This window comes from Periophthalmus magnuspinnatus, chromosome 10 (assembly GCF_009829125.3).
Source record: "Periophthalmus magnuspinnatus isolate fPerMag1 chromosome 10, fPerMag1.2.pri, whole genome shotgun sequence".
NCBI lineage: Eukaryota > Metazoa > Chordata > Actinopteri > Gobiiformes > Gobiidae > Periophthalmus > Periophthalmus magnuspinnatus.
The window spans coordinates 32,160,839-32,186,474 of NC_047135.1; the positions used below are offsets into that span (position 1 = coordinate 32,160,839).

Consider the following 25,636-nt stretch of genomic DNA (forward strand, 5'->3'; position numbering starts at 1 on the left):
ATGGCCCTCGCTTGCCTGCGCACGCCCTTCCCATACGACTGCCGAGGGACTCACAACCACCCCCGCCCGCCATTCTCCCTTTTTGACAGCCACCCAGGCCACTATCTGTCCCCCGTCACACTATTTCCATACTGCAGTGTAGCATTTGCTTTATACTGGTGGTGTCCATGGCTTTGAACCTGCAACCTCGTGCATAATACAGCTATAGTGTAATTGACTTTTCTGATTGGAGTTGCCTAAATAATGTTTCTAAGAATTTGCTATATGTTTGCATGAAGTAATATTTTTCCCTGTATATATATAGTTCAATAGGATCTGAATGGCGGACATTGATGTAGCCACAGACCAAACGATAAACATATGACTTGGGTCTATTTGACTTTTTTTGATTGTTTTGAGGCCTATAATTACTTACTAAAGTGTCATGCCAACTGGACAATGTTGTATCTTTTATGTGTATTACAGGGGGCGCTCTTCTTAGCTCTATTCATGTGTGGATTCTGCACCAGTGGTTACATTTTGAGCGCTCTCACCCAATGCCCATGGCTGTAAGAAGTCATCAAAGAAATATGGAAATAAGGTGTTTTTTTGCCGGTGTGCTATGTGTAAACTCTAAGGAGTAACCAAAAAAAAACAATATTTTTTGACAATCCATGTGTGTAGATCTGGCATGTCAAATCTGAGCTCATTTAGACCAAAAAACAAGGACTAGATACGTTTTATAAACACGCAGTCAAAGTGATGAATTTTTAATATAGAGTACTGCTCTACCACTGTGTTTTAAGGTTGTCCTCGTGTGTCTTATGACTCCTATAAATTGTACTGGCCTAAGACAAAGTACATGGGTCTCCTGTGCCGTAGGGGTCACTTCAGGGGTGGTGCTGTTGAGCCATTTCTTTTGTTTTAATGCTCATTTGGAGAGGCCAGTGAGCAGACCGTAAGAGGAGCCTAATCTACTGGAGACAAACGCATGGATACGTCTCTCCAAGTCTGGTTTAGACAGTATACATTTGTTTTTAGATGGTAAAAAAGCAGCAGATTCCATTGACATGACTGTAAAAGTTCAAGTCTGAGTCCATTATTACCCCTAGATTTCTATCCTGATTTGAAGGTTTTAGAGGGAGACACTGGAGGTGACTGCTGACACTTTCTCTGTCTTTCTGTGGCCAAAGACTATGACTTCAGTCTTGTTTGAGTTTAGTTAGAGAAAGTTGTTTTTGCATCCACACACTGATCTGTTGGATGCAGAGGCAGAGTGAATCCACTGGTCCATATTCACCGCAGTGAGACATAGATTTGAGGGTCATCTGCATAGTTGTGGAAGGACACATTATTGGAGTTGAAGAAGATGAAGGATATAGAAAGAAAATACACTGAATTTTATGGCAAGGCCAAAATTGACAAAGAGCTGCAAGTATGCTCAGGCACTAGTTGTGAGTACGGCTCTACTCCAGAGTCCCAAAAGATCAAGGAAAAAATAAAATGAAACAGCCAGACCTTGTCCCCTACAACACTTCTCTACCTATGAAGTTCCTGTCGTTGCATCTTCAATAGCCTTCACCCTCCCTGGGCCTCATTGTCTCCCACTGAGGCCCAAGAACAGAGACAAAAGTCGCACAGGAGAATATCAATCCACAGATTGTCCCTAAGCCAGAACCTAAACTTATTATTGTAGGTGAAAATAACGACTGCACCTCAGCAGTTAAAGGCAAGTTTGAAAATGTAAAACTGCTTCCAACAAAAGTGAAGCCAAGTGCAGTCCAAAGTGGTTCAAACTGAAATATCCTCCCATCAAAATTCAGCCCATACAAGCAGAAGGTGGTGTATATAAAAACTATGGACTAAATCTACCCTTTCTCCTATGACATACAACAAAACTCCCCAAAAGCCCGAAAGTATCGCCCCAATTACTCTATTGCCCCCTTGAACCTTAAAACCATCCCCCTCCAATTGATGAAAGTCATCCAATTGAAACCTTTTGTAAAAAAAAAAAAATGTATAGAAAATCCTTCTCGGGCCTAGGGCTGCAACAGAACACTGCCATTAGATACAGCTCAAAGCTAAAGGTGAGTTCACAATTGTCTCTAGATCCTGGTTTTTTTAGTCCGGATGGTAGACCTGGTCCTGTTCTAGTCCTGGTGTAGCCATTAGATCTGGAATTAGTCCCCCTAAAGTCATATTTTTGTTGTGTGCTCCATGTGTATGTTATAGCATCATCAGGTTAGGCAGTTTGATAATTGCATGGCTTCACTTTGCAGCAGTTTGTATATTTAAAAACATATTATAGTTGAAATGGGGCTTGTTTCTCATTTCTGTATTAATTAATAAAAAGTGTGTATTTTTGGGATACTGACTGATACATGGAGGCTGTAGATTATAAAGATGCTGACCTTTTCATGGCTTGTCAACTTTTTGAAATCCATCAGAATGCAGAGAATGACAAAATGCAAATGGAATTTTAAAAGTAACCGACATCCGCCTGTTTTTAACAGTAGGAGAGGCAAAAATGTGAGGGATCACCTTGTTCACACCAGTGTTACTCCGGCAGCGACATGTGGACAAATGCTTCTGTCGCCCAAAATGGAAATTATCATTGTGTTAGCTGGGCACAGTGCACAGCACAACAAAAAACAACCATTTCCAACATCCTCACACTGGGAAAAAGATTTTCATTAAGAGCATAATCACTTGCGCCTCTACACATGTTGTTACGATGTCCCTGTGGCCTGGACAATGTCGCCAAAACAACAAGGACATTAAAGCAGAGGATCAGTGAACATCAAAGCTCCATACGGCGCCATGATAAGGAAGACCCCATTGTGGTACATTTTAAACGACGTGCACCACGATGTGTGCACTCTCTGCATGATGAGTGCACTGTGCTTCTGGGGCATCGAGCAGGTGCTCCCACCCCCCAGAGGAGGCGATCATGATCTGCTACTTAAACAGTGCAAAGCCTGCTGGATTTACAGCCTCCAGACACTTACACCAAAGAGACTAAATGATGAATTCAATTTGAATGTCTTCCTATAAACCTACAATTTTTATTTACATTCACATTCACACATATTTTTATAAATATACATCTGCAGCTTTGTCCATGTCACATTCATGACATCTATGCATGCCCCATGTTAGCAATTTTGATCGTGTATATATAATGTGATCCATATACATTACATCTTGTACAGCTCTATGTGCCACTTATTAACCTTAGTAACCTTTTTTTATAATGCATTCTGGGTTCTCCCATTGAGTGTCACTCCAGTCGCACCTATTGAAGATATCTCTAGAACCTCAAATTAAACATATGCCTGCTCCAATGTAAATAAAGCTCACTTTTTCTAAACGATGTTAATGTTATTTTTAATGGTCATTTTAAAGTGTTGCTTAAGTAACAGGAGGTGGAAATGCCAAACCCTCTCCAGAGCAGGTCAGCCTCACGGAGTAAAAGTCCCATCCCGTCAGAGCGCTCCCCTGCCCCGCTGAGGCAGTGAGTCAGTGCTTTCTGTCAACACCCTCAGACAGTGATTTCTGCTCTGCCCCAAAAAGGGGACCTCAGACAGCACATCCACCATCTAACACTGCCCAGATCCTCTCACCCACCCACAGCTTTGCCTCTGCACAGCAACCAGTGTCCAGCCTGGAAGGGCACGATCTATACCAGGCACTTGAAGGCAGCTCCACGAAGAAAACATGGGCAAAAACTTAATTATTTTGGCATACTAAACGAAAATCAAATGGCCATGATGTACATAGACCATGTACATAATGAAAAAAAAGAACATAACTACTAAACCATAACTAGTCAGCTAAAAATAGCATTATTAATGTAACAGCAGAAGCAGGCTATGTAATGCTGCATTGAACTAATTCTCCTCAGAAAAAAAAAAAAACACTCTTAATGTCTGTGAGCGGTGACGTCATATTAACAGTCTGATCACAGAGTGACTCGAATGCGTATTCACAAGTTGAGAAATCAGACACATATTTTTAATTTTTGTATTTGTAAATGTAAAATGTTATGGTTTTTTTTTTATTTGTTTTACTTTGATCAAGAATATACAAAATACATTGAATGTACAAATACAGATAAATATGCATGTATTTTAAGTTGGCATGCATGTCTTTCTTACCCCGTGCCATGGCAACAAGCCAAAAATTTGTCCTCGTCAATGGGATGTCCTGACAAAAAAGTTGGCACAGCCAAACCAAATTTGGTAACCAGATCACACCTCGAATTTAAAATGCAGTTACCGTGGTGACTTGAGCTCCTGTGCGGTGTGACTGATAATACAGCGGTACTGCAATATTGCGGTTTCTGTGACAGCCCGACCTGAAACCATCTCCCTAACCCATGAGCACATGCTGAGCCAACCTTTCTCAGATCTGAGCTCCAGGACCTGTTCAAACCTGTTCAAATGTTTCATGACCTGTTCAAAGTGGAACTAATTCATTAGAAAAATCTACTCACAAAATGATGTATTTAAATTTGCATTTGCATAATATTGTATTTAAATAATATTATAATTAAAATGAAACCAGTATAGTGTGTGTGTGTATATATATATATATATATATTGATGATGACATGTGTAAGGATCTACATCAACTCAAATAATCCATTTATAATCCACCATTTTTGAAAATTTTGCAATCCTTGTGTTTCTCAAAAGAGCAGTGTGTCATCGCACATGGGTCTAGTTCATTTTGACCAATTTTCAAACTTTTTGAAAAATCCATGGTGTAAAATATTCAAGTTTGACAGGAAAAATGTTGTCATTTTGTTAGACAGAGCCTTGATTTTTATATTGTGTTCAGCTCACAAATCTGATAAAAAAAATAAAAAAAAATGAGAAAAGAGAGAATTTTTTATTTATTTTGTTCCTAAAAATTGCAATATTGTTGAAAATTCACAATGACCACACCCTATTCAGAATGTAATTGATAATCGTTAATCGCACATGGGTTTAGTGTCTTTTGGCCAAAGGAGATGTTCTAAGTACAGTGGTGTCTGCTTTTGTCATTCCCGAGTTTGATCCAATATGGCCGACTTCCTGTACGGTTTAGGGCGAGGCCATATCATTTTTGTCATGTCCTGACAAGTTCTATTTTTTGTTGCAATCTTCAGATTTTTACATTGATTTTTTTCTGGGTCGGGTTCCCATTGACCGCATGAAAATCAAAGTTTGAGGTGGCGCTACTGAGTTTCATTATTTTTTCTCGGGGCCTTTGCTCAGACTTGAGCTCTTCAAGTTTTTATTTTCAATATCAGTTACTGGTATGTCTGGACTTGCTTAGTACTTGATTATTGCGATTTTTCGAGCTCCAGACGTGGTTTTAATTAGCCCCTCGCTGGGACGTTGTCCTCGGCTCAAGCCTAATAAAGAAACAACTGTTTTGCTTTACTTTAAAAACATATTTATTTAACACATGCAGTTCCTTATACTTACTTGATGTAGTAGGGCACTTTGTTAGGTGAGATGGCACGCTCCCACGGTATCTGCACTGAACCTACACACACACAAAGATACACAAATATCAGAATAAGCATGTCAGGCATGAAAGGCCTTTGTGCACCAGCTCCCTGACACAGTGTCCACACAGCGGGTCCATTCAGAGCCTCTTAACACAGTTACAACAGCCACAGAAAGCCCAGAGAACAGCTCTATTGTAAAGGCCCTCTGCAGAGTCTTAGGCTGTTTGGTTTGGACTGATACAGTACAGGAGGGTATGGGAGAAAGGGTAAGGAAGGAAGGAATGAAAAGACAGGGAGGATAATGGTGGGAGGGAGAGAGGGAGGGAGGGAGGGGGGCAGACTGCAGTGATGAGAACATGGGGACTCAATACAGCATTAAAGAGGGCATACTGCACATCATCAGTATTATTAGGTTCTAGTGCACCATAAAGACTGTTCCAAGTACTATTTGATAAGTTATGCATGAAGTTTGGAGAAAGGTCCAGCACTTCAAGGGCAAAATGGAGAAAGAAAAAGGTTTATTTTTTTTTCTTTTTCATCTTGAAAAAAACAAAAATGTTTCGAGGTGATCATTAGAATATGTCTGACACTACACGGTCCATTCCCACAACTATGTGCCATGTCACACTGTCTCAAATATTTGTGTGTACACTAAACAGAAGTAGGTGAGACAGCCAGTATTAGATGCTAACCAGTAATCAATAACTACAGCTGAGAGACGGAGGTGGTAATGTGCCGACCTGAAATAAATTGGACAGAGCACAGAAGGTGTATGTGAACGTAAAAGCTGACAGTGTGTGTTTATGCATTAGTGCTTGAGCTCCATAAAACAAGCAGGCTGAGAGGAAAACAAAGCCAAAGCCAGACGCTCCTTCGGGGAGCACTAGTCTGAGCTGGCTCTACACTTTGACTGTTTAAGCTCCACTGTGGCCCCTCGGAGCCAGCATGACAACAGTAAAATGCAATGGGGCTGCTGAGGACACAAACACTGCTTAATCAGTATAAAGCGAGCTGGCTAAATCACATTTGTGCACTGCCTGCTCCCTTATGTGTAGCATTTGAAGAGCAGCAGGTACAACAAGGAAAACAATGCACAGGTCGAGCTGCTCATATGAGAGAGTGTCCACTATGACTATTGAAACAATGGAAGAATAGTGGGATATAAAAAAAAAAATCATGAAAACTGTATAATAACAATAATAAATGAACACTATTTAAAGAAGCAAGAAGAAAGACTTAATCCATAATGAACAGATAGTTTATTATGAATGATTCAGGCTTAGTAACTACTTCATTAAAGGGTAAAGTTGGTATTTATTAATGGCACTGTACCAGATTTTTTACAGTCTTAAGACATAAAAATGTTCTGGGACATGAAATGTTTTGGGACATTTATCCATTTGCTTGTTTCTGTTGATTAATTTGCTTGTCTGTTTCTCTTTCATTGTTGATTTTCTAACTTTCTGTTTGTTAAATCAATTTTCATGTTCAGTCCTAAGAGCGACTGTTGTTATGATTTTGGGCTTTACAAAAATACACTGAATTGAATTGAAATGGAATTGAAAAACAGAACTGGTTAATTTGAAATCGTTTGCAGTGAAGTTATTCCTCACTTCACTTGTACATTCTGAGCATCCTTATTATTCAGTATTCTTTGAGTTTACAAGAGCATTTCACAATTCGCCATCACCAGTAATGATACAACAATAGCATGCTAAGTGCGCACTTTGAACTTTGAACGTTGTATAAGTAGATGCAGACAACACACAGCAGACCTATTCTGACCTCAAGAGCTGCTTATGCAATACATCTGTAGTGGGGGAGGACAAAGTTTAAACAAAAAATAAAATACTGAGCCTGATTCATTCTTAATAAAGACATTTAGTTGGTAGACCGTTTGTCCACTGGTCCAAAGGTTGGCGGTTCGAATCCCGCTCTTGACATAAACATCGTATCCACTGACTCGCAGGTTGGTGGTGCTGGTGGTGCGATTCTGGCTCCCACAGATGAACGCCGTCGTTCTATTCTTGATCAAGACACTTAACCCACCTCGCCCCCAGTGTTTTGTAAAGTGTGTGTTGTAAAGTGCTTTGATTGCCTTGAAGGTGGAAAAGTGCTATATAAATATGTGACCTTTTGCCATTTTTGACCTTAAACTAAATTGGTTCATTATGATTTCAGTCTTTCTTCATGTTTTATTATGGCTCAACACCTGGTATGTTGTTAATGTTCAATATCCCAACTTTTTTTCAAACGTCAGTGATGAAAAAAGACAAAAACTCCATCCGGAACCCATATAGCCGCTTACAAGTTGAGTTCTATAGACCTTTTTATAAGTACACTGGAAGTCGGCGCTTTGGCACAGCATGGAACAGATTGGGGCAACACAAGGGCACAGACTTCAAACCAGCAGAAGAAGAGCGCTCTTACTGGAGAGGAAGTGCTGCGATCCGGGCCCAAAGTCTCGATGTGCGTCCTGGAGCTGCTTCAGACGCTCCTCGATGGATCCCTGAAAAGACACACGCAGGGTTAAATCAAAAGGAGTCGTGCCGTTAGCGTGTGCCGTCACCAACGTCTACAATGGAGTCAGGCAGACCTACGACCACCTGCTTCCTCTCTATTACTTAAGCACAGAATATAAATGATGTGCCATTTCCCGCCACAGCCCCACTGCAGGACTCTGAAAGCCTTTGAAGAGCAGCAATGAGGAAATAAGAGACTTGGTTTATACAAAGTCAAGCATTCAGTTCAAATGAGGACATGAGCAGGTTGTGGGTTGCATCATTAAACATACAATGAACTGATCTTGCTCCTAAAAAGCTGACGTCATGGCACTTAAAAAAGGCCATACATGAAAATTACTTAGATATTTTTCCCAGTAAATACAATATAAAATGATGCTTCATGGGTTTGTTGAAATATATATGATTTTTTTTTTTTTTTTTTTTTTTATATAATTCATTAAAGATCCAATATTCTGTAAAATTAACTATGTGTTAGAACATCGTTATTGCCTCAAAAACACCACTGCAGTTTTGTTTCATTCACACATTTGGATAACCCTTTATTATTAGTCTGTCTACATCTTCAAAGCTCAAAATGTTCTTTTCCACCTTATGATGTCACGAAGCAGCAGTTTTCATGATAACAGCTACGGTTTACCCTTTGTTCAGTAAAAATGAGCAAAAACACAGTGGAGCACTTCCTGTATTACCACATGACATCACAAAGTGGAACAGAGTGTTTTCTGTCTGAGAGAAGAGCCTAAATACGCAGGGTTTGTGTGTTAAACATGTGCAAAAACAAACTCCGGGCATGTTTGTGATGAGGAAACATTATAACAGATTTTTTTAAAAGTATAATATGGGCCCTTTAATGTCATGCTAAACTTGCTGATTTGTTCGAGTCCACACAGTTATAGGCATGGTGCAGAAAGTGTGTATTTTCAACAAAAGAAGGCCTCCTGTGTTTGAAATAGAATAGAAGTATGATGCTACACATTCTTTTAGACAAAATCTATATTGTTCTAACGTCGAAGCCTTTCAGTTAGTGGCTGGGATGGGCTAAAACTCTGCCGAGAGTCTTTCCTCTTCCCGAACGATATCGACGGGAGCCATTACACGTTGATAAATGTGTAGAACTCAGAGTGCTACACATTCTCAGTCTCGGTTTAGTCAGGTTCATGTGCTGTACTTTAGTGATTGTATGCTGTTATATACACTCATGGCTGTTCAGTTACGGTGAACATGCTGCAAAACTGACTGCAGAAAATACTTTGAAAACATTGACTAGTGCAACAGAACAGTATCTTCAAAAGGGCGGGTAAATGCTCTCAAAGGGAGGCTGGGATAGGTTAGGATTTCAATAGCACCAGTAATAGGCATCCAGAGTTAGCCTCATTACACTTCTCACACCTCATTGGCCAATTCCCCAAAATAAAAGTGTGATTTAATTGATTTGTATTAATATAGAGCGCTGTAATTGTGCCAGCGAGGACTGTTGCACAATCTATTTGTTGTACAAGCTTCCAAGGCTGCCATAAGGAAGACAAATGACTGAATTATCCTCAGTTGACAAATATTACCAAATCAAATTTAGAAATATGTTCTCATAATAGTGAGAGGAGCTTGGAATCATCAGAGCAGACGACGTTTCTAGGATTTACATTTATCATTTTAATTATGAAACAAATAGTCTGTGCGCAAATAGAAAGGTTTTTGGACTTGGCTTTGATTTCATGTGAAAAGAAAAAAATAATGGATTACCAGCTAAAATATATTTCTAGAAACTTTAATTTCTAGGACCAAAAGAGCCATACTAATGAATAAAGGCCCGTTTGAACAATGTGCAAACAGCTGTACAATAATCAGAAGCAGAGAACATGATCAGAGGTTGCAATCAAAGTCCCACGTCACATCTTTCTGCAGCAAGGCCATACGGACAAGTACAGCCAATTTGGTTCATTTGTGGCTGGGGTTTAGAAATGGCCAATGAGTCATCAGAAAACATACAAGGCCCGGGAGGATTAAGCAGAAGCACTATTACTGACGAAGAGAACAGCAACAAAAATCAAATAAATGAATGCCGTTTTTAATGCAGACACACACTGAGCATCACATGGCCTTAAATAAGCATCAAGTGTCCATGTTGGAAAATACTATCCTTCAGAATTCAGATAAAGACATGCTTTGAACATAGTCTCTGGGTAATATGGACCGACACAAGAAAACAAAATAAAGATGGTTTCTTCTGAGTATGTCCATTATAAGAAGGATTCAAAAGAAGTATTGACAATAGGGCGAGGAGATGCCGAACAATCCAATAGGTTTCACTTGGAGGACATGCCAAACTGATTTGTTAGAGATCAGAAAAACAAGGTCCACAACAATGAAATCCTTATACCACAGTCTCTATTCAGTGCACTCATGAAAAACAGTCTCATGTTTGTTGTTGTTATTCTTCAGTTTGAACACAGAAAGTTTTTTATGACTTGGGATGAAACACTCCTAACAATCAAGATTATGTTGAAACCAAAAAACACAGATTTGAATATAATATTAACTATAATCCGAACGTTTTCCCTGTTTACAATGTCATGGTGTTTTATTATCACAGAAGACAAAACAGACAAGGACCATAGACTCAGACATAGACATCAGAGCCAGCACAGTTTTCCCAGCACCATGCTGTTTATAAAGTGACATGTGAATGCAGAGCTTGTTCTAGTGAGAGAGCTGAGGATGAGCAGCACTACAGAGGCTGCTGAAAGAGAAACGGCCTGAGAATAAAGTGAGACACTGTAAAATAATGTGTTTGCTTCAATACATTACGAACAGAACACAGAAAGTGAAGGTCAGAGACATTAAATATGACGCATTTAAAATACACATCTAGAAACCAGGAGCTTTGCATTCATGTGTAAAATCTCTATCAATATAATAAAGTGTATATTTGAATTACAATTTCATGTCTTTTCAAAATGAATTATCGCTATTTTTATGACTTCACAAACTCCGCACCGACTGAATCGTTTGCATGTTTTAGGTCTCGAAACTGACCAATCACAGAGCAGCACTGGTTTGGGCAGAAGTCAGTCCCGAACAAACACGACAACACCGACAAATGTACTTCATTTTAACGGAAATGCAGACTATTTTGTTTTTGACATGCAGAGGGAGGTGCTTTGTTCGTTTGTGGACAAGTAAGACGCCTGTGCTTTTCTCAACTGGATGTAACTACTGTTTGAGTTTTGTTCCACTGTTGTAATGCTTCGGTAACACTTTATAATAAATACACAATTTACAGCCTTAGTAAAGCATGAATAAAGACTTAATTCATAATCAACAAATAATTTACTAACAATGATTCAGGTTTAGTAGATTAAGGGGTTAGGGTTAGGAGTTACGGTTGGGGCATTATTCTGTAGACACTAAGCCTGAATCGTTCTTAATAAAATATTTGTTTGTTATGGAGTAAGTAATTTCTCATGCTTTATTAAGACTAATTAAGGTGAAGTTATTATAAAGTGTTAACAACGATTCCACCAATCAACTTGAAGTATTTGAACGCTCTAATCACTGGTTCAGAAGGCGTTCAACAAGAGCCATCCCAGACTGATGTGTAGAACTATCAGTCTGCCAGGTTATGAATTAATGGGATTCAGTTTCCTGTTATATGCACATTTTGAGGACTTTTTCTCATTAAAGATGTAATATTTAGTTTTAAATTATTAATCGCTATGGCAATGGTCCTAATGTCTCATCAACAATAGATAGGGATATTCACAATTGATGTATGTGATGCAGTTGATACAAAGGGGAGGGCATATTTGATTGTGACAGAAATAGATGTGAGCAGTAGTGCTTCAGATCTGATTTTCAGTGAGGTGGAAGTTACAGTGGACATATCCTCGCTACCTCCTCAATGATTGAGTTAAGTTGATTGAGTCGCCCTGTCTGTTAAATGTCAGGATAAAGATTATATGAGTCCACCAAGAAGGATGGCTCTGTGACGGAGAGATGTGCTGCACTAAAGTCTCTCTGAGCCTTCACTATATCTGATGTCTGCTGACTTCAGTGGTCCATAAGCCTGCTTTTTTTACACAATTACAAATATAACTAACTATTTATTTTCATTTCAATATTACTCAGAAGAGGGGAAAGTATTTTATCTGCACAAAAGTAATGCTGCAGTCAGTTTTACTATTAAGTTCACTACAGCTGGTCCCATAAGAAAGAAAGAAATGAGATACTGAGTTTTCACGTGACCTATAGAAATATTTTGAATACGTTTATACAAAGGGCGGCTTGATTAGGGCAAAAGTTATAGTCATAATTATTTGGCTCATAACTGATATCAGGATTCATAAAGAATTACTTCTACACTGTCAAAATGACCTAATATTATCAGTAATGTTTTGTATGTATGTTTTGCATTACTAGCTCGTTAGAAATGTTTGCACCAGGTTTTGAGTAGATGATGAGATGAATACTATATTAAAATACAAATATTATGAAAAACTATGGCTGTGAATTTTAGAAAAACTTTGCAGGAAGTACAAAAACAAGGTGTCCAGTCTTTTTTTGTATCAACTTTTGTGGACGGTTCCTCTGACATGACTCCTGTACTTAAAACTCCAACTAAATTTGCCCAAGTTTTAAGAGGTAAAACTAAACTTACAAACTAAAACCACATACAACCATAAGTTAACTTACAGGCATTTTGGTGTGAAATATGCAACAGTAAGAAACCAAGCCTGTATAATGGTCAGACTCTGGCTCCAATTCACTTTCTATTGAGAAACTGTTCACATTAACCGCTACATGATCTATTTCTCTATTGTGTCAGTAAATCAAGATATGAGCATCAATAACAGATAAAGCCTCAATGAGCTTCATTTGACTGGAGCCACACTCCCTTTGTCCACTTGTTTATACACTCTACGGTCAGGAGGCAGAATAATGATCAGTCAATCACTTTCAATTTCTTTTTTTTCACCCATGCAGATCATCTTGGACACGCTCACAGCAGGGTAGAGTTTGTAGATTGTACCTGAAGCACTTTCCACCTGCTGTTGAGATGCTCCAGGGCACGTGCGTTTTCCATGGACAAATGCACATCGGAAATGGCCAGCTGGTGTGCCAGGTCATTGACGTGCTTCATGCCCTCCTTCACCTGCGTCAGCTCCTCCTTGAACAACTGCACCATGAGGGGAAAGAACAGCACAGTGGAGAAACATGAGGGAGAATAAATACAAAAGAAAACAGAAAACACAGAGGAGGAACATTCACTTTGGATAAATGCCAAAGAAATTAATTATCTACAGAGTCAATAGAAATGTAATTCATTCTACTTGTTTTGGGGGTAAACTGGTGGTGACCATGTATTCATTTCTTGAGCCAAAGTAAAAGAGAAATTCTGCCCCAAATCACCCTGTTGTGTTTATTATTATTGTGTCTTTAGCTTGACTGGTCTTGACTTTAAGGATGAATTTGTGACAAGAAGGCTTCTTAACTTGTGGCTACACATTAAAATATATTGCTAAGTTGTATGTTATATTGGAGTCATCATATTTCCAAGTCAATATCACCCTATTTTTGTAATTGAAAACCAAGCAGGAAGCCAAATAATCTAAGGATTTCAGATTTCTATAAAACTGACTGTTGCTTTTGAGATATAAATAATGTGTTGCCATTGGAGTTAAAAAGTAGACTATAATTGTGTTTGCCTTAGTTCCACTTCCATTGTCTTTATCCTGTGCTGGTTGAGTGGTTTCTGTACATCTTGTTAACAGATTTACATCAGCATTCCTCTGTCTGGACATGTGGCAAACATAAGCACAAGTGACATGGCAGGCCTCAGAGCTGATGGAACATGTGCTGCTGATGACAGGAGTCTAAACACTAACGTGATTATAGTGAAGAGCCCTCAGTCCTATAATGAATGAGACATGTTGCTCAATTATATCGAGCAGTAACCTCACACTACATAATGACTGCACCAGTGACCTGCCGTTTGCCGAACAGTATCTATTCACCACTCCTGCCTCTGATTGTCAAAATGTGCCACAACACACATGGATGTATATGGAGGTTGGCAAAACAAACACACAAGTGACATCAAATATTCATATGTGATTTTGAATGCCACTCTTTTGTTGATGGTGTGTTGTAGTGGCACATTGTACCTTGGTGGCATCTATATGGTCCTGTAGGGAGTCGATGAAGAGGTCTCCAACAGGCTCCCATGCGTCCCGAACCCCCTCAGCCTGGTCCAGAGCAACAGCCAGCTCCTCCATGGCAGCTTGGATCTGTAGTAATCGCTCCAAAGTACGCTCCATGTGTCTGCAACAAAGTAGGCCTGTATGTTTGTCTGAAATAGATGATGATTTACTAAAATACAATGAAAACCGAATTGGGAAAAGTCATTAACAATATCTCCTCAAAGACATGTACATCCCACGTCATCCTCGTTATGTCAGCCTGATCAGTGGGCTGCCTTAGGCGCAGTGTACAAATACACAGGGCACCACCAGCTACTTAAAAGTTGAGTATAAAGCATTACTTAGTACAGCACAGTAAATTGGTCCATATTACAGACATTTAATTGATAATGCTTTATTTTATTTTGAAGGCACATACATTATTACTATTTTACTTTTTTCAAATAATAAATGAGATAATGTTAATGTGAAATTTACTTTTAGTCCCCAGAAATAACAATACACCAATACAATGTTTAAATACAATACAGTACAGTACAGTACAGTACAGTACAGTACAGTACAGTACAGTACAGTACAGTACAGTACAGTACAGTACAGTACAGTACAGTACAGTAGTTGCATAGGTGTGCATAAGGGATAAGCAATCTCTCATTTTTTGCAAACTAAGGCCCCCATGAAGCTTCTTGCTCGGCCCCTACACAGCTATGTACAGCCCTGCTACTGTTGAATGTCTTCTATGAAAGACACTGATAAATGGTTAGCAGGTCTGACCTGTGGCGGTCTACGCAGCGTGCTGTCAGCTTCTCCCATAGGTCACTGGCTACATTCGCCTGCTTCCATACAGATCGACTCACATTGAGAATGCGCCGCCTCGGAGACACTTCTGTAGAAGATAGATGAAAATAATACCTACTCATTGAAAATAAATGAGTAAAAGAAGGACAGGAGGGTCAAACAGTGTTGCAGTAGTCTCCAGATGAGTGAGTGCTGGGCCACAGCAGAGATGTGGGTGGAAGAGACACACTGCTCTCTTTATTATTGATCTAAACAGATGGAGCTGAGGAGTGGGTGAACTCTACTTAATTGGTCCCGACTCGGGCAGTTCCTGCTCCCTGTGTGGCACCGCTGTAATAACTACTAATGCAGCAGGTCACCTGCATGAGGGCTGTGAGTGGGAGGACCACCTCTCCACAGCGGAGTGGAGTCTGATATTTTGGCTGTAGCAGCAGTTGGCTGGACAGTGAGGGGTGCAGACCTTTTGCCTCGCTCAGACTCTCCTCAGGCTCCTGGAACGGGTGCTGGGCCAGAAAGGCCTGGGCGGACTCCAGCACTGAGTAGATGAAGGGCCCGCGGGACTTCACATCCTCCATGAAGGCCTGGCAGACACAGAGGCAAACTTCAGAACAGCAGTGACAACAAGAGCAAACAGTGTCCTGGAGGCTACCAACTGCTTCATTAATAAACAAGTCTGAATATATGCAGAAGTGCTTACACAAACACTACAGTGTGTTCATAAACGGTAACTGCACTGAAAAATAGTGCTAGATTAAATCTATGCCATTAGTCAAAGTGTAATTTATATGATTACAAAATTCTTGCAAAATGTCACACTGTGCAATTAAAATTATATGTGACCAGTTTACCTTCTTCTCTGGCGCTGAACCCCAAACTATTAGTGTAATTGGAAAGATAATTGAAAGATTAATGTGTGATAAGAACAAATGGGAATGAGTGGAGCATACCCATTAATCAGAGGGATACCTGCTGATATGGGTTTATGAAAAATGGAGGTCACCATGGCTGTGGTTTCACAGCGTGAGGGGTCTACGGGTTTACAAGCATTAAACTGGAGCGGGGCAATATTTAAAAGAGTGTCAAAGTGGTTAATTACAGCTAATAGTTACATGGTGCTGAAATGATTATAAAAGTGTGTGAATATTTTATCTGCGTTTCTGCGTGAGAGTGCTACAGTTTGTCTTTCTCTGACCTCAATGAAACTCTCATTAAAACACAATCTGGAGCCTCAAGCTGCCGTCAAGTCACATTTTGCTTCAACCAATGTTCTCGCAAGAAAGAATCATCCTCAAATTGACAGTCAAATTGATAGGAAGCAGCAGAAGCATGAGAAGGGAAGAACACCCGCATACTAGAGTTCAAAGCTGGTTCATTTCAATACACAGGCCACCTATAGATCTCCGACAGAACGAACAGAACAGTGGGGATGTAACACAGGGGTTTGTATGGCTGAGTTAAGAGCCCAGAGCGAAACACAAAGGGAAATCTACAGGGTGTGATGGTCGGCCGGGATGTGCTCAAAGGCGGTCCAATTAACAGGAGACAAAGCAGCAGAGGAGCTCGCTGAACAGAGCTCCCTATGTGTAAATCATATAGGCCATGCGCAGTGCAGTGGAGATGTGTTGTATACAGACTCTAGATCAGTCATTTCTACTGTATGGAACTGCTACAGACCAGTTTTTACACTGTGGAGCACAAAGCAAAACAAAGGTAAAAAGAATCATTACGAGCAATATGTCCTGCTGGATGGCCTGTGTGATGGTCCAATTACTAATGTCCCGTGTTCAAGCTTCTATGAACGGTTCTTGGGAGTGGGGGCTGAGTCGTGAGGGTGGTTAACTGTAAAAACTAAACTATTCTCTCTTCTGATTGAAAATAACTTCTGACACTGTATTTTTTTTTCACTGCAAACATGAAATGCATTTGGATTATTGCATTAGTTTAGAAGTTCATCTTTCAGTCTTCTCTCAAATATTAATGTGTTGGAAATGTGCGCTGTGAACAGAATCATATTTTTTAAACACGAATTCGCCAAAAAGTAAAAATCGCAATTATTTTTTTCCTTTCAAAATTGTGTAACCCTAGTCTGAGGTCACCGAGAGAGAGCCTGTGTCCGAATCTGAGTCATGTTTTCCTATGACCTTAAGTCATTGTTGCGGTTTTGAATGTTTACTGAATGTCTACTTTTTTTCTTTACTTTGACGTGTTTCGCCTGGCGCCTTTGTCAGAAGCGCGACCCAAATAGGCTACTGTGACGCGCCTCTTATCAGCTGTCCCTCGCAGGTGTGGCTAGCCTAGCGAACCTGACAGGTCGATCAGAGTAGCCACACTATGGAGGCGAGAGCAGGAATTGGGACTCGCGACTTGGGAATTGGGATAAAGAGCATTTTTTCACTTCCTAAGAGACCACACAGCATGGGGGATGAAACGGGAAAAGTTAGAGACTGAATGGTCCTATTTTAAGTCCAAGGGATTCAGAAGAAGTCAGGGATAAAAATTTGTGTCCAGTTTTAAGTATTTATATTAAACAAGGCATGTCTCATTACCTTACCAACATCCTCCAGCGTATCTCTTGTATTAATTTATTTGAAAATAATCGTCTTTGTCATGCATAATAACCCAGGAGGTGTAATACCACAGATCTCTCCACTGCTCAAAGTCATTTATTTAGGAACTCAATCCTCTTATGCTATAAAGAGATTACAGATTTTGACTTGAGTCTACATTACGGGTGGAATTAGCCGACTTGTGTCCTGTCAGTGTGTTACCACGGAAACAGTGCTTTGGTGCATGTTAAACACAGGGACTGGAGCTGGGCAGACCTGATAGGACCCAGCAGGCAGAGTCAAGCAGAGGGCCCCCAGTGAGACAGCAGCTCACCACACAGAACAAACACGCAAAACCAGTGTAACATTTTTCAAACGCTAAATTTCCGGAAGAAAACCTGCCTGTCTCCCAACCTCTCATTCTCCTCATTCTCTCCCTCCCTTCTGTATTCTCCCCATCCCTCTTTAGCGGCTTCTCTGCCCAAAGAGGAGCTGAGCCGTGGATTCCCTGAGCCAGCTGTCATGTTAAAACTTTAATTCCGGCTAAATTTCACACTCACAAGGCAGCGGCTTTGGTTGAGGGGACATTAAAAGCAGGGGCCTTCAGATCAGATTAAGATACGTTTTGTGTGTGGAATAGAAGAAGCCAGCGGGAGGAGGTGACATTAATATGACGTGGAGATAATGACCCGAGCGATTAGCTTTATGTTAATGTGACCTGCTAACTCTATCGTCTGTGCCTTTGGTTTTTGTATTTGTGGTCAATTCAATTCAAATGACTGTATTCTTCTCCAAAGGGCAATTAAGAGGGACAGAGCAGCAGACATTCACACACATAAAACACACACACACTTGGACATAAATCATGCCAAGGAGGGGAGACTGGGGCATGTGGTCACACTCTTTTCATTCCTGTCTTTGTCTCACACATCAAAAATGCACATGTGAACCAAAAGAGCAACTTCTCAGCTCGTTTTGGTCTTTTCATTCAGGATATACCCAAATTGTTTATACAAACAAGTTCCATTCAAGTAATTAGTGTTCATGTTATATTTTTTATTCGTGACTAAGAAAAATGCCTTTCTGGAGATATCTCAGGAAAACTATTGCTATTTCACTTTCATGATCAAACTCTTTGTTTTTTTTTTTAAATGCAGTGTCACATCTTACCCCATGTGACAACATGCCCCGGTCTCCCTCGCTGGAGTGAAAGAGCGTAGTTCCTGATGAGCTCTAGGGGGTACGAGCACATGGGCTCATCACATGTGCATGAATCACACTGGCTTATGGACCTATATTCCTCAAAATGTCTAAACAAATGATTGTTCTGCTGACCGATGGTTTCTGAAACTGTGATAAGGGGCACACACGTCTTATGGCTGAACTCAGAACTCAGTTAGATTTTTTATTATTATTCAATAGAAGTGATTTTGTCCTTGATTCATCCTCAGCTGCACAGGTCATGCCTGTACTGTAGGAAAGTGGTGGGGTTTGAGGGTACATCACTACTGCAACATCTCCTGTGCATGGTTTCACCTGTTTTCCAGTATATTAACACCCTTCTTAGTTTTACTTGATGTAGTAGTGATGTGTAAGCTCTGATGTGAATGAAAGAACTTTACCGACAGTGGGCCAGATTTTTTTTTAAGTGCCGTCTTCTCTGAATTTGTATTTATTTTATTTCTCCCCCAGAGGGATTTGTTTTCATTTCCGTTTTCCTCACATGAGAATTCTACAGTCACACCAAATCCCATCCATCGCTCACTTTCCCCCTCACTCTCCTTCCTCTCTGCAAAAAGCTCCCCTATCACCTCCTTTAATGCATCCTCTGAAACCACACACACTGCAGCAGTCAGCCCCCACGCATCTCAAACTGCAAAAATGAAGTCAGAATAAATCCACTTACGATCAATTATTCACATTTCTTAAAACGTTCTAATTCTCTATAGAAAACTAAGATGCAATTTCCCCGTCTGCTTTGTTGGTGGAAGTTTTAGAGCGGCCGCACACTGGGGAGGTGAAGAGGCAGATTATAAAGCAATGCTATGCTAAAAATGGAACAGCAGGCAAGAGACGAGAGGTGATATTAAATTGCTTTTAGAGAACCATCGTGTAGGATTTGGTAAAACGAACAAGAACTGGTATGGTATAGGGACCACAGGATACATCAAGTGTGACTGCTATAGTTGTACTTTTAATTGGACTGATTTCACTCACAAGACTTTGGTTTGCAGTTGCAGCAGCGGGGAAAAACAGGGAAAAATAACACGTTGTCCCAAAACGGGTTGTTTGTTAAGGGCTATAAATTGCCAGCTAAGAAAACTGGAGAGAAGCAGAAGAGAAAGTTGGCCATGAAGTAATTACGCATTTGGGTCTGAGATACCGGGCACCGTCGCCAGCTTTTAAGAGAATACACAGAGGTGCGACTTTAGATTTAATAGGGAGAATTGCTATAGGCGTTCTAACTGCCCCTTAGTTTGAAATATCTGGAAAGCCATTTTCTTCTAAGCAATAATCCAATCTTTAACTGCTAGACTATAAGACACATATTATCTTTCTTATGTGCAGTAGAAAAACCTTGACCTTTTGTAAAGTTCTTTAAACAACAAATGGGATAATCATGGGCTGGGTGGTCTGCAGAGTTTATGGGCACACACACACACACACACACACACGCAACTAGTCACACAGGCCTATTTTAACGTTTTCCCTGGTCACCCCTTTGTTTCATTCCTTCTCCCTGTTCATCTGTTTGCTCCATGCTCTCTCAGTCTGCACACTGATGTCCATAGCATTTACTGGAATTTAGTTACTCAAAGAGCGATTGTTCAGTCTTGCAGTTTACCGAATAAATGTAGGTCATCTTCTCACGTTATGTTTAGGATTTTACTCAACGCACACAGACATTTGCCTATGAGGGGCAGGGTACACGTCCAGACAGTCCTGAACACATTTCTTACAATCAAATGCGTAACTTGGGAGATCCATTAGAATTCGATGGGGAAATTCAAGGCCATAACACTCACCATAACATATGGACGAGCTAAGGGTGCAGTTTTCTTGATGACTTGTTGATGGAAAATTTCAAACCAAAAAATGAAAATGAAACAAACGTCAGCACAAACATGAGAAACATGACCACGTTAGAATGGCTGACCACTTTAAGAGACGCTTTTAGACTACTGCTGTACTAGGGGAAAACAAATGTGACTTTATTAAACAAAAAAAATGGGTGCAGTACAAATGCAAGCATGAAGCTAACTGATATCATAGAAAAATAAAACTGTTTTCATTTCAGATTAATCACAATCAAAATTATTTTAAATTTTAACAAAATTGTGCAGCTCTACTTTCAACCAACTGTATAAACTATTTAGCTCAGGTCTGAAAGCTAAAAACTGGGGATTCTCTGGATTTTCTTCTTCTCTACACTTAATCATATTTCCTCACATGTTCACATTTATACCAATAAGGAAAAATGCTAACAAGCCCAGCCCTGATGCTAACTGTCAGAGTGGTAAATTTTGTGCCTTGGTGATCTAGTAAATCTCTCATTAGCGCCCAGTCTCACAGAAGCCTAAAGCTGCCGTCAAATCAGATTCTGCCTCTTGGAACACGCTGGATTTTATCATGGCCCGAATGGACGACACTGACTAGTTTCATAAATACAAAGAATCCTTAATTAACTCTAATCATTTCTCAAATCCTCATAGCAGACGTGTCCGTGTTGCTGGGACAGCTGATTTCTGAATAAATTCTTTTCTTGGGTGTTTTAAAGTTTGATTTTAAAGTTAAGCAGCATCCACCCAAATGGCAGCTGAAACATAGTCCAGAAGACTAAATCTGTTCTACTGGACAAATGAGAGATTATTGCACTGACTAATTCCAGGCAAAACCATAACATCTCCGTGGCAAGTGGCGGTCCCCCAACGGGAAAAGTATTTCTAAAATTTCTAAACAGACCTTATCCTGGTTTTGTTCATGTTAAGAATGTCCTAATTAATCTGCTTGGCCAATGTGTTAGCAATAAGCAGAACAGGTCTGCTCCATTCTTGATTCGTGAGAATGTTACAAAGCCATATGCCTTTCGTGACACATAACCCGGTGGTTGTGGGGGTTGATGGCACAAATTGGCAGCATCGCTTCAGTTATTCTACCCTAGGGCAGCTGTGGCTTCAGTAGATGCATGAATGAGTAATCATTGCACCATGTCCCTTACATCTCTCTCAATCTCTCTGTCTCTCTATCTTTCTGTCTCGCTCTCTCTTTCTTTCTCTTTCTCTCACTTCCTCCAACTCAGCAACAAGAAGCTTTCTGCACAAAGGCATGTTGGGTAGTTCAACAGAATTATGCTTTAACTATGCATGCAAAATTAAAATTACTGGCCCATGGCAATACTTTATTTTTGGTTTAAACACTTCCGTCTTTGTGTATTTAAAATGCACTACTATACTGTGCTTGTTATTGGACAGTAGATGATGTTGTGATCAGTAAAGCCTGATATGATGAGCAGGTGTGTCCTTCACTCCAGGAGCCCTTGAATGGATTTCAAGGCCAGTTTGAGCCACTGAAGCGTTACAAGTATTATCTGAGGCAGGAGCAGAGGAACACAGACTACACTGTCAGCAACTCTTGCCCCAAATGGCCTTTCACTTTGAGCCACGCTTGGAGATCACATTATCATAATATTCCACCAAAGAGAACAATGTGTGTGCATTATTCATACTGTTAAGTATACTGCCACAGAACTCAAACAGTCGAGATAAAAAGCTAAGATAGTTTTAGGGTTTACATTGTCCATGACTGAAACTACCTATGCAGGGGGAGAATGGAGTCATCACAGTCAGGTCAGATTTTTAACTTTAAAAAGGCAGTTAAGGCAGTTGGGGGTATTTCAGTTCACTTATGAAACATGCCATGCAGATAATGTTTTCAGTCTCCTGTGGGGTTTATACAGTATGTAGATGAGCATTAAATAGGAGCTCCTGTACTCCCCTGAGCTGAGCAAAGAGCCCTTAATCAATGCGAGCAGGTGCCGAGCGGCGTGTGCCTGATTCACTGCTAATTGTTGCTCCCTGGAGGTGTGGAGTGAGCTGCATGCGAGATGTGGACTCAGCATGTACCTGGTGGAACTCCCTTTGGTGCTGTACAGCGCCCACATCACCCCCTATGGGCAGCTGCTCCGACAGCTCCTCGTCTTTGGCCGTCAGCCATTCGATGATCTCCTGGAGCGAGAGCTGCAGTTTCCCACTATTGTCAGAGAAGGCCTCCAGTCGAACCCTGCCAAGAACAGAGGCACATGCTGTCAGAGGGGACACCAGGCCAAGCGCTGAACATGTGACAAAATGCTCATTTCAGATTCATGAAGGTTTTTAAACTTGTACATGAGTAAATATGTGTCTTTATCTCTGTAACTGCGCTGTACATTTTACAACATAAATATTGCAGCTCTCTGTCAAAGTGAAGACAAAAGCAGTTTGTAACCAAATCTGATAAAAAATTGAATAGTGTCTAATTCCTACACTGAGGCAATCTGAGCATCAAAATAGGGCTGTGCAATTAATCAAATTTTAATCGAGTTTGTGATTCAGTCATTTTTAATTATCAGTGATAACTTGTTTTTTCAGTTTGTGTCAGGTAGAGTAATATTAAAAGTGAGTTGCATTTGCTTTTAGTGAAACAAAATCAAATTGAAAATCATGATCAATCAATATGAGAAAAATAAAGTTGATTTGTTCAGTTGAATCAGGGGAAAAGGAGCTGTAGACATTTGTGCCCAGTGAACTAGAGTAAGCGGGGGGCCCTTTTGATTGGTCTGAGCTTCCTGGAGTGGGATAGATCTCATAGAACTACGCCGCAAGACAAGTGTAAATGAATGATACAACTCCTGACCTGTATTGACGAATGAAAATGAATATAGTACGGAGCTCAAAAACCCAACTGAGCCTAATACAGCTTCTTTGAATTCAGACGGCTACCCTTAGTCCATGAGTGGCACTGGTCTCATGTACAGCTGCAGGGGCATATTTAAGAAAAGCCTTGAATGACTGCGGTGAATTCATGTGACAACACCTGCCAACCAGATTTTTGTTATCCGCTCTGGTATCAGTTCACAGCTGGTGCGTGTGATGTCAGAGCATCCCAGCGTTTCAATTACACAGCAGACGCTAGCACCCAGATAGCATTTATATTGCATTATGAAAATTACACGGGTCCGATTGAAAAGCGAGACAGCAAGACTGAGCTCGACAAAAGACAACAGCACGAGTGACACTTTGAATTGAAGGTTAAGTGCCTCAAAAATGTCCCAGTCTTTTCTCATAAGTGATGGCTCCAACCAGACACACAGTTGGTCTAAATGACAAAGTAATCATAGGAGTGGAGCTGTTAAAAAAAATATATAGATTCTAAAATGTCAGGAAAGCTGCTAAGTGCATCTGTATATGTGGAAGGGTCACAGATTCACAGGGGAACATCTTTAAGCAGGAAAAGATTGAAAGGTGAAAGCATGCTTGTTTTAGAAATGATTGGGCTCTTTGTCCATCCTTACACCCAGAGCCGTGTGCAGCTGACCACGATGTCCCTTAGCCCCCCGTTGCCCCCTGAGCTCGCCACGTCGGAGTAATTGGATCACAGAGGAAATGCTTTCTGTAGGTCGTAGCGGAGAAAGCTTTTGCTGTACAACTACAGTAATTGGCAAAAGTGTTACAATTGGGGTGATCTTGCTGTGAATCCAGATCATTGTTTCTATTGCTGGATCCAGTGCCATTTTGTGCATCTGGCTCAATGACACTTCTGCTTTCTGTAGTCTTAGACAAACAGTATTGATCCATAGGGAAATTACTTGGACACGGTAGCTCAAAAATACAATACAAGGCTACTGCATTTCTTAATAACAAATAACAAATGGAATAAATGTATACTTAAAATAATAATAGTAGGAAAAAATGCAAAAATTTAAAGATATATAGGTGTATATTGTAGGAATGTTCGCTTCTGGTGTAAGAGTCAAAGAGGATCAAGAGACTGAAACAAAGTCAGAAGGGTTTAATGAGTTCCACAGAGGTAAAGTGAAGTAACGGACTCTCAGGAAAGGATAGATGGAGAGCCCTGAGATGTGGATACTGACGGATTTTACAGTGTCTCCCAATGTATGTGTGTGTGTGTAATTGAGAAGGCGGGTCCTCTTCTGGTCTGTATGGCGTTACACATTAAGAAACTTTAGGCGAGGTCGAACAGGATGAGTGTTTTACGTGGGGGTCACGCATTCATGAGATTCCTGTCGTTGTAATCTCCCACCGTCCATACCGTCTTGTTGATCCCCCACATATTCCATATACACTGGTAGCACGTGTTATTTACCTTAGCATTAGTAAATCAAGGTACAAGTTTGGTGTAGTGCTGCACTGCTAGAAAATACGTTACGATATGTGCGTGTAAAACAAGACCAAATGTAAGTTAAAAATACCATATACAGTATTCAATAGGATTATATAAATGTACACAAGAGAAACTCAGTAGAAATGGAGGCTCTGACGTCACATGAGGTTATCTATTACATAAGAACCACGCCACAACAATGGTACACAATACAGATATATATTGATATGAACAGATGTGGAGGCTGGATGAGACTGGGTGATGTCTCAGGAGGTCAGTCGAGCCGATTCAGGACCATACCTCGTCCCTTCGCTCTCTCTCTCTGTAGATGGTGAGGTCTTCAGGCTCAAAGATGAAAAAGAGACACTGGGCGGGAGGGAGGGGTTGAGAGAGCGGAGACAGACGGTGTTTGCTGGGATAGGCTCATATAAATAGGGCTTCTGGGTAATTAGAGTTGTGATTGAGGTGAGCAGAGGGAGGTTGAGGCGTGGTCCTGCTCCTGAATCTCAGCTAATCATATTAACTCCATTTGTTGTACAGTTTTATGGAGTATGGTTTGAATGTTAACATATTTCACAGTGGAAGAGTGAGCTCCTTTGTCTCTCTATTAGGGCTGTAGTCTTTTAGTCGATTAATCGTTTTTGAGGTATTCGTCAATCACATTTTTAGTAGCCAGCTTATTATTTAATTTGATTTTATGCAGATATTTGG

At 40.4% G+C, this 25,636-nt stretch overlaps 1 protein-coding gene across 3 annotated transcripts in view; it reads right to left on the reverse strand.

Annotated features, from left to right (window-relative positions):
• Positions 1-25,636, reverse strand: part of drp2 (dystrophin related protein 2) — a 103,469-nt gene that overhangs the window by 29,666 nt on the left and 48,167 nt on the right. For all 3 annotated transcript variants that reach the window (XM_055224748.1, XM_055224747.1, XM_033974653.2), the window contains 7 exons: positions 22,669-22,825; positions 15,460-15,580; positions 14,976-15,087; positions 14,166-14,322; positions 13,031-13,177; positions 7,910-7,988; positions 5,454-5,514 (listed from right to left, as the gene is read on the reverse strand). In XM_055224748.1, coding sequence (XP_055080723.1) covers positions 5,454-5,514; positions 7,910-7,988; positions 13,031-13,177; positions 14,166-14,322; positions 14,976-15,087; positions 15,460-15,580; positions 22,669-22,825 — 834 coding nt within the window. The remainder of the gene's footprint in view (positions 1-5,453; positions 5,515-7,909; positions 7,989-13,030; positions 13,178-14,165; positions 14,323-14,975; positions 15,088-15,459; positions 15,581-22,668; positions 22,826-25,636) is intronic.